This window comes from Pundamilia nyererei, unplaced genomic scaffold, assembly GCF_000239375.1.
Source record: "Pundamilia nyererei isolate P.nyererei 1_Seehausen unplaced genomic scaffold, PunNye1.0 scaffold00248, whole genome shotgun sequence".
Classification (NCBI taxonomy): domain Eukaryota; kingdom Metazoa; phylum Chordata; class Actinopteri; order Cichliformes; family Cichlidae; genus Pundamilia; species Pundamilia nyererei.
This window is the reverse complement of record NW_005187649.1, coordinates 119,267-129,121: the sequence shown is the minus strand read 5'-3', so window position 1 is coordinate 129,121 and position 9,855 is coordinate 119,267. Positions and strand designations below refer to the sequence as shown.

The 9,855-nt window shown below is 40.4% G+C and overlaps 1 protein-coding gene across 5 annotated transcripts in view; it reads left to right on the top strand.

Annotated features, from left to right (window-relative positions):
• The window catches only part of tmem94 (transmembrane protein 94), a 36,835-nt gene extending 26,980 nt beyond the window's left edge, over positions 1–9,855 (top strand). For all 5 annotated transcript variants that reach the window (XM_005749519.1, XM_005749518.1, XM_005749517.1 and 2 more), the window contains 5 exons: positions 625–794; positions 941–1,035; positions 3,771–3,864; positions 7,567–7,737; positions 8,539–9,855. In XM_005749519.1, coding sequence (XP_005749576.1) covers positions 625–794; positions 941–1,035; positions 3,771–3,864; positions 7,567–7,737; positions 8,539–8,611 — 603 coding nt within the window. In that variant the 3' untranslated portion in view covers positions 8,612–9,855. The remainder of the gene's footprint in view (positions 1–624; positions 795–940; positions 1,036–3,770; positions 3,865–7,566; positions 7,738–8,538) is intronic.

Below are 9,855 nucleotides of genomic sequence, written 5' to 3'. Positions count from 1 at the left end.
ACCATGAATGCAAGTCTGATATTCACTGACAAGCTGCCCGAGGTTGTATTCTAGCCCCTCCCATTGAAAAACGTAATTGACGTCTATAGACGTCAATGGCAGTGAATGAGTTAAAAATCTCATTTCCAAGAGAAACCTGGCATCTTGGCAACTAAAGTCAAAATACATGTACATAACATTTAAAACAAATACAATATCCCATACGAACATGTGAAAAATATACAATAACAGATCAATTAAGAGTAACATTAAAAAACAATCACACTGAGTAAAAGAGTTACAACAGCTAGTAATAATTAGCCATTCTATATTTTGCGGTATTACTGAAGAAAGTGGTTATAAATCTTTGTTTTGTTCAGTCATTTGACTTTATAGAATTTATGGGTAAGTTCATATGAAGGATCACATTAACTATTGAAGTCATTTGGCAGGCTAGGCTAGTATTTGCTGTCTTACTAGCAATAACTTTGGCGAGCAAGATACAATTGGCGATACTTGAATCTGATGGCTATTTTGTAACATTAGCTGATAAAGTGATTTGAAAAGGAACAGCTACATTACCAGATCAGCTACTGAAATCTTGGATGAATTTGTGTATGTCTGTTTGCCAACCTCTTTAACCAGACTCAGAACTACTTCCTTGGCTGTTTCCTGTTGAAGTTTGGCCTGACTATGTGTGCCTACCTGTTGGCCTTTGGGTTTAGCCTACAAGCGGTCTGCCTGAGCAGTTTGTCACACTGCAACCTGAACTCCTCAGACAACACCACTGCCTCCTGTGATATATTTGCAAAAAGGTAGGAGTAACAATAACCTGCAACAGTACATAGCTGTTCCACTCATAGACTTAATGCTAAAATTAATTACAATGCAGTTAGATTAGCAATAATGAAGAACAAGTAAGCAACATGTTAAAAACAAATATATTTCCATATATCTGCAGCGTTTCACCTAGTGCACCTCAGTGGTTCTTTGAACTGTCTAACGGTCTGCTGATGACGCAGAAGATCATGGCAGGGTTTCTTGTCTTGCACACAGGTAAGAGCGCCTTCATAGATATGTACAAGTGTCCTTTAGATTTTTATGATGTCTTAAAGCAGTTTGTGAGCTCTATGACAACGGCAGTCAGGATCTTAGAGTATTCCACTGGAGCGCGTCTTTAGTAAATGAAAACCCCTTTCCTCCCTCTGGTCAATTTGCGGGACCATAAAACAATTTTTATTCTGTTCTCGGAGCTTAGGTTTGCCCAAATCACCTGAAACTGCTTTTTTTTCTCTTTTTCCTTTTTCTTTTTTTTTTTTTACCCAGACTGTGCTCTGCTAGGGATAGGGCTTCCCTCCGTCTTCTTGGGGGGGGGGGTGCCTTCAACATTTCAAATGCTAATAACTAAAGACAGGTTGGTGTAGACTCACAGCTTAGGAATGAACAAAATGGATACAGCATACATGCATTAAGCGGCTGTGTTTTATGCAGTGTTGGGGAGTAACGGATTACATGTACCACCGTTACGTATTTAAAATACAAAATATGAGTAACTGTATTACATTTACTGTTTAAAAGGGTGGTACTCAGAATACAACCATTAAGATGCTCTAATGCCTGTGTCTCAATCTCACGGCCCATGTCACCTCTACTTGCGGAATTTAAAAAAAAAAAAAAAATTTATTATTCAAAAAAGTATTTAAAATGAAGGCAATAGGCAGAGTGTTACAGGCATAGCCTTAAAGAATGTAGCCTCATGGGCAGTGAAGTCCGTGCTGCAGCGAGAATGGACTGCCATATCCGTTATGTGTCTGTGACCATGTAAATATAATAATAACCACTGCAGCCAAACAGAGTGCCTGACGAGCCCAGTTGTAAGTAAGCTGTTAAGACTCGACTGTACACCGTGTTCATGTTTTCCTCCGAAACAATAAGCTCCGTTGAAGCAGCCTTTCAACGCCTCTCTCTGTCTCTCGCTTGCAAAGTTGACCCAGACAACAAAGTAAAGCTATTTTTCGGCTACGAGCCCGTATTAGCCAGAGGTCCCTTTACTACGGTTCAAAGCCGCGGACCTGTTTTATATACACGCGGAATAGTTTTCTTTACGAGATCGCTGTAAAAAGTGCAGCCTTACCTAATGTCCACCTACTGTTACTCATTTATATTAAGATTTAAATATCTAGTTGGTGTTGGTATGGAGAGTAACCTTCAGTGATAGTAATAAATCACACAGCAATAGTACATTCATGTAGTTCTAAAGCATGATAATATATTAAGTAATCCAAAGTATTCTGAATATGTTACTCTCATTGAGTAACGTAACGGAATATGTTACAAAATACATTTTGGGGCATGTAATCTGTAATCTGTAGTGGAATACATTTTAAAATGTAACCTTCCCAACACTGGTTGAATGTATAAGCCATGTGCGAAGTTCACTCTGACGCCTCTGCCTTTCTAAACGGAGGGACAGTAAGTGTGTGTGTATATGTAAGTGTGTAAAAACTGCACATAGATTAACACCAATAGTATTTTGTCTATATCCGCAATTGTAGAAATTAATCTCATGTAAACAATAACGTCACGTCAAAAGAGCCTCACACCTCTGACGTTGCATGACTAAATCTGTTTTCCTCGTCCACACAAACGCAAAAACTGAGTTTTTGAAAACCTCCACCCTGGCAGGAGTTTTTAGAAATCTTAGTTTTCAGTGATCAAAAACGCCGTACACATGTGGACGAAAGGTGCAAACACATAGAAAATCCTGCGTTTTCAAAAATACCCATGTACATGTGGACGTGGCCCATTTTCAGAGAGGTAGTTTGAAAAAAAAAAAATGAACATTTTGAACTCACCCATACTTGGTGTGTGTTCAAAATGTATGGGGTGTCTGGCCCATTGCTACGGGCCATTCAATCCCTATACAACCGTTGCAAGAGCTTGGTTCGCATTGCCGGCAATAAGTCGGACTCGTTCCTGGTGGGTGATGGGCTCTGCCAGGCCTCCAGCTTCGCACCCGAGTGTGAAGCAGCAGGAATGAGGATCAGCACCTCCAAATCTGAGACCATGGTTCTCAGCCGGAAATGGGTGGAGTGCCCACTCCGGGTCGGGGATGAGTTCCTGCCCCAAGTGGAAGAGTTCAAGTATCTCGGGGTCTTGTTCGCGAGTGATGGGAGAAGGGAGCCGGAGATCGACAGACGGATTGGGGCTGCAGCTGCAGTAATGCAGACGCTGCACCGGTCCGTCGTGGTGAAGAGGGAGCTGAGTGTAAAAGCGAAGCTCTCAATTTACCGGTCGATCTACGTCCCTACCCTCACCTATGGCCACGAGCTGTGGGTAGTGACCGAAAGAACGAGATCGCGGATACAAGCGGCAGAAATGAGCTTCCTCCGAAGGGTGGCTGGCCTCTCCCTTAGAGATAGGGTGAGAAGTTCGGCCATCCGGGAGGGGCTCAGAGTAGAGCAGCTGCTGCTCCACATCGAAAGGAGCCAGCTGAGGTGGTTTGAGCATCTGACAAGGATGGGTGAGGTGTTCCAGGCATGTCCCACCGGGAGGAGGCCCCGGGGCAGACCCAGGACACGCTGGAGAGATTATATCTCTCGGCTGGCCTGGGAACGCCTTGGTATTCCCCCGGATAAGCTGGAGGAGGTGGCTGGGGAGAGGGAGGTCTGGGCCTCTTTGCTTAGGCTGCTGCCCCGCGATGATCAGTAAAACTCCCATGTTAAAGATGAGTGATTGTGTTTTCTTTTTTAAAATCGAACTTTTCTTATTGTTGTTCTGTCATTTACCAGTGGTAATCTCCCTGAGCTATGTCCATCGCTCGCAGCCTTTATGGAAAAAGAGCCCATTCAGCAATACCTGGTGGTGTGTCACTGTACCTGTGGTGTAAGTAATTATGTTCTTTAGATAATGTTAAAGCCCAGTGTTTATCAACATCTTTGCAAACATCAAGGACTAAGATTAACGCTGGTTTTATAATAGATTTCAGCAGTCCTGTTTTGAGTGATCAGTAAGACTAGAAAATTGCAGTGTATAAACACCAGTACATTTAGCTTTAGATACTGTACTTACAACAGGGTTAAAATGAACAGATTGGTGCTGGAGTTCATGTGTTTGTCTATTAAAGATGTTAAGCAATGTTTAGAGACATAGTTACTAATGAGATTTCAAGACAACTTTCAAAGTGAATGCAATGTTGTGTTGACATACTGCACTCACAAAGCTAGAATCAAACTTTGAACATTGTGGTTATGTTGCTGCAACGTTACCACCTGAGAGAAAACTCAGTACCGTGCAAAAGTCTTAATCCATGCTTCATTTAGATTTTTTGCTATGAAAGTATATGTGCAGCAAATAGTTTAGACATTTTCTATCTTGGTACGTGTAAAAACCTTGTTATTTTTACAGCATCTGTGTCATATTTGTGACCATTGTCATGCTAAAAAATGAAGCCATTGCCAATCAGTTGCTTTCCAGGTGGTAGTGGATGGTGGATAAAAATCTAATTGTACATTTCCATGTTCATAACTCCACTGAAGAGCCATGCAGACCTAAACCATTACAGTCTTCACCGTGTTTTATAGATTGCTTCTGTTCTTATTCTGCATACAGATAAGAACAAAATTATTACTCCCACTATGAAATTTCAAGTTGATGTCAAAATTTCCCAAGTACTTTTTTTTTTAAACAGAAGAAGAGATTTTCAAACGAGCATTTCTAAATACGTTAGGTTTCTTTAGAAAGCACAAAATATTTTTATTTGCACATATTGAAAGAATAATTTCAGAAAAAAAACAAAAATGACTGGGGTCAGTATTATTATCCCTCTGAAAAATTGACCTTTTCCATTGAGCCGTAGCCCAAACCACTGCTGTGCAATGATGTGCTTTGACTTTAAAATGACCAAAGCTTCGAGTTAAAACTGGGATTTGTCTTATTTATACAGTAGAAAAAAGTGTCTGAGCTGTCACTTGAGAAAGCATCAGGCCAGAAAGAAATAAAATCAATTTAGACTTTAGAAAAAGACTTATTGATGCCCACAAAGCAGTTGAATAGAAAAAGTTGTAACATTTCCAAGTTTGAGGAACATGAGGAAGTGAGCCACCCAGTACAGAGCAAGCCTGGCTATGAGAACATACATGCACTTCAAGAAATAGGTTTTACTATACCCTCCAAAAAAGACAAAATTATTACAAAAATGAAATGACAGAAACAAGCCATATTAATAATTAAGTGGGCCCATAAAAGAGGTTAACTAAACAAAATTATACTCAAAAAAAGTACAAAATATCATAATTCAACAAACAGACCTCCCCAAATGAGAGACAGCTCCACTTATATAGTGACTGAATGAACTATTGTATAAATAAAAGGTGAAAACCACAAAGCAATAGCTAAACATAATACAAGAAGAAACCCCATTCCCCCCTGAATTGTCACAACAGATGGTTAAGTCCATTTTGTTGCCTCTGCACTTAAACCAGCTCCAGGTAACAGAGTATTTCAGTTGTGTGGCTGCATGCAGCCATCATACTGGCAGAGGTAGGAAATGTGTCCTTTGGTCAAATGAGACAAAATTCTAGCTCTTTGGCCAAAGACATTGGTTATGTTTGTAGAAAGAAGGGAGATGTGTGCAACCCAAAGCATACTGTCCTCACACCAAACTATGGGGATGCTGCAGCAAGTGTGGAAGTGGGAAATCTCATCATGGTCGATGAAATCATGAAGAAAGAGGGAAATGTGAAGATTTTAACAGAAAAACTCATGCAGTCCATAGTAAAAGTGGTTCTGGGTTGTTGCTTTGTCTTCCAACCTGACAAGGAGCCAAATCATATATAACTCGTGGTGAAGCACTACCTCCAGAAGACCAAAGTGATGGTACTGGGGGGAAAAAATTCAAGTATTTTCCAAGTACTGTTAAAACGTGTGCTTAAAAATTATATTTACATAGTAGGCTAACAATTCTGTCCAGCTGTATATAAGTCCTGATACCCCTGATTTTCAGTCCCGTTCTTGTGCAATTTGGCTTACCTCAAGCTCTTCTTCTTGTTTCCCTTTCTTAAGAATGGCTTCTTGATAGCCACACTCCATGGAAGTCATTACTGAGTCGTGGTCAAACAGTAAATGACTGAAAGATCAGATGCATTTCAAAGGAGGACTTTTAGGTCTTCGCTGGATTTTTCCTTCTTATTTCTAAAATTGTGTTTTGTCAGTTTTTATAACATTGTTATCATTATCCTTCATTGGTTGAGTTGGGTGCCTTTTTATGCCTGCATGAGTCATTGGCCAGTGTTAAAACATTCTTCTGAAAATGATTAGGTACAAGGACTGGACTGAAAACTGGAAAAAAAAAGCACCTAATGCCCAAAGAAAAACTTTGAAAGAGCTTAATAATGTCTGTAAAACTATTGCCTATAGATATTTAAAAATACAAATTCTGAATTCTTCGAAACAAAATATAAAACAGATGGGTGGCTCAAGACTTCTGCACAGAACTGTAGTTCTGCTGTTTACCTCAGATTTGGCAGAATGTAAAATGTAGTCATGACCATAATAAGATCTTGTCTTATGATACTTTATACGTTACAGTAAAATCAGTTGGGATTGCCTTTGTTTTTGAGTCTTTGTTAGCAATTTTTTTTATTAGTACCTACTTGGATCGGCTCGTTACAATCAATATACCACGAACGTGCGTGAAGTCTTAATAGTAACGCAGCAGAGTGTCCGGTTACATCATTTGCATGCGACGCATGACACCACAACACAAGGAGAGCCCCAAGGAGTTGATTGTGTTCATCTGTGGACGTTGTGTTTAAACACTAGTTTGCTAGTTTGAGCGGGGAGTCAAGGAGGCCATTTATGTGAAAAGGGAAAGAGCTCCTCTGAATCGAGGAGGGGACATCTTTCACCATCATACAATGCTGTGATTGCAACCATTCCCCAACTCTATGAATAGTACTCATGGGCATTGATCAGTGGTCTTTGATCTGTGGTTGTTGATCAGTGGTCTGACCTCACAGCCCATTGGGCTTGTCATTGTGCAAAGGTACTGTTTATAAGGTTGCAGAGACCTGCAGTCATCTGAGACTGAAGAAAATCACTTGAAAACTAAAAACGTCCAGATGAACAGAATTAACTCTTTGGGATTTACTTAGCAGGATGATTGAGCATGCATCAAGACAGTAGAGGAGGATATCAGACCGATGCTATTCCCATTCCTCAGTCGGTGGCGTTTTGTCAGACTTGAAGACCACAGTATTATTTGTTGTGTACCCATTTACCTCGTTGTCGTGTTTCAAAAATGGCGGTTATGATTTTCGATAAGGAGACGCTCTCGTGAATCATCAAGTGACGCCACCGATTAGCCAATCGGTGGCATGCGGTTTGATGTCACATTTTAGTACCTGGTTGGACCGCTTGAGACTGTGGCCAAGCAGGTACTAAAAAGGTACCTGCTACCAGTCACTACTATCGTCCCATGGCGAACCCTAAAAACACTTGTTAAGCCATCCCAAGCCGACACGAGTAGGTACTAATGGAAAAGGGTATGTATATGTATGAAATCCTCTTGTCTGTACTTTTCACCAGACTGGTCAGCCAAATTGTTCAAGCCACAGTGGATTACCAGTTGTGGTGTGACAAGACAACTGTCCTGTGCTTTAAACTGGCTGACATACCGCTGGAGGCCTGGCTGCTAGTGTCTGTCTCCCTGCTGCTGGTGGTTGTAGTCAATGAAGTGGTGAAGCTACATGAGATACGGTACGAAATAGAAGAAGCTGTTAGAAATACATCAGTAGTGTTGGGGGGGGAGAAGGGATAATATAAAATAGTTGGAAAACGATTAGAAGCAATATGATTCTGATTCACGTTGCACGGGCACCACGGTGGTTAGCACTTTTGCTGCACAGTAAGAAGGTCCTGAGTTCAATTCCACCATCAGGCCGGGGTCTTTCTGTGTGGAGTTTACATGTTCTCCCCAGGTACTCCGGCTTCCTCCCACAGTCCAAAGACATGCAGTTAGTGGGGATAGGTTAATTGATCAATCTAAATTGCCCATAGGTGTGAATGTGAGTGCAACTGGTTGTCTGTCTCTGTGTGTTAGCCTTGCGACAGACTGGCGACCTGTCCAGGGTGTACCCCGCCTCTCGCCCTATGACAGCTGGGATAGGCTCCAGCGCCCCCTGTGACCCTGGAAAGGAGAAGCGGAAGCGAATGGATGGATGGACAATATGTTCTGTACAAATGTTAGAAACAGAAAGAGGGTAGCATGAACATGTGGTGGTGGAATAATAATAATAATAATGATAATAATGATAATAATGATGATGATGATAATAATGATATTAATAATAATAATGATATTAGCCATTGATTAATTAAATAATAATAATAATATGATGATGATGATGATGATGATGATGATTATTAATTTTTTAGATTTCAGGTCAGTCTTTGTTTTTCTCTTACACTCCTCAGAGCACTGAATTGCTGCTAAATTGTTGGTTTTTTTGTGCGTTTGTTGATTATAAGCTCTGGTTTGTCCTCTGTGTCCTTTCAAAGGGTGCGAGTTCGGTACCAGAAGAGACAGAAGTTGCAGTTTGAAACGAAGCTTGGAATGAACTCTCCGTTCTGAAGTCGGTTGGTGGGGCAATACCAGGAGCCAGCTTGGTGCACATGCTGTAGCAGACAATTTAAGCCTAACTGCACTGCGGCCAGGCGGAGCAAAAGTCGAACAACCATGAGGGCAGTTTGACACATTTGTTCAAGCTTCTGGGACTGTTTTTTAACAGTTGATTCATGACAAAAAAGGCAGGGAAAAGAAAGACTCCAAAGAATCCAATTTAATTACAAACATTTAAATGATGTCAGAAGAGTTTGTTGTCTGAACTCTTGAAAGACATGAAGAATAATTTCTGAAGAAGCTCCTGCTTCATCTTCTTCACATCTGTTCTACATCTGAGAAACGTTTTACATGGGGTCCACTCCAGAAACGTTCCGCTAAATGCTACTTCACTTTCAGAGGATCTTAATGTGACATCCACTGAGACATGTTGAATTGTTGCATATCATCTGACTAGCTTTGATGATTTTTTTTTTTTTTAACAAGTCAAGTGGGAACACTGGGGGGAAAAAAGGTACCCGTGGAGCCCCAAAGTTTGTAATAATTATAAATATAGGCATGAGTACTTTTGAAGAACTTAGTTCTATTTCACTAAATACATAAACAAACAGTCGAATAAACTTTGTTTGTGAAAACATTTGAGGAGGTAAGATGCACACTTGAATGTGTTTTTATTAAAAATGGCTAATTTATTTTGTAAAGGAGGTTTTCCCATTTAGAGTTAAAAAGGAAACTAAAGCATGAAGTGCCACTCAGGTTCTCTCATATTTGCTGATGTGTTTGGGTTTATTTACTGCACTGTGTAGTTTGTTAGTTGACAGGAACAGGAACTATTTAGGTTGTTGAGCTTGTAACAGAGAATAAGTCTAGAGTCATGAAGAGAGACATTATGCAATACAACCTGACAATGAGTCATTTTTTTACCCCTGAGACATAAAAGGTTGATGGGGTATTGTCGTCAAGGGGATCAATGTGGACACCCAAGTTTGGGAATGTAATAGCTAGAGAATGTAGCGACACAGGATTTTTTTATTTTTTTTAATTGATACGTGGGTGTATCTACTAAAAATATCGAATGAGTTTGAATCTCAGTGGCCTTAACCTTAAGGTCACAGGTCAAGTTCTACTATTAGTTGAGAACACGTTCCTCAACAGCCTCAAAATAAATTTTGCCAGGGGCGTGTTAACCCTGTGAGTGATCGAGAATTAAAATTGTTTTTCAGAAAATGTAAAAATCCCCCCAAAACCTTTTTGAG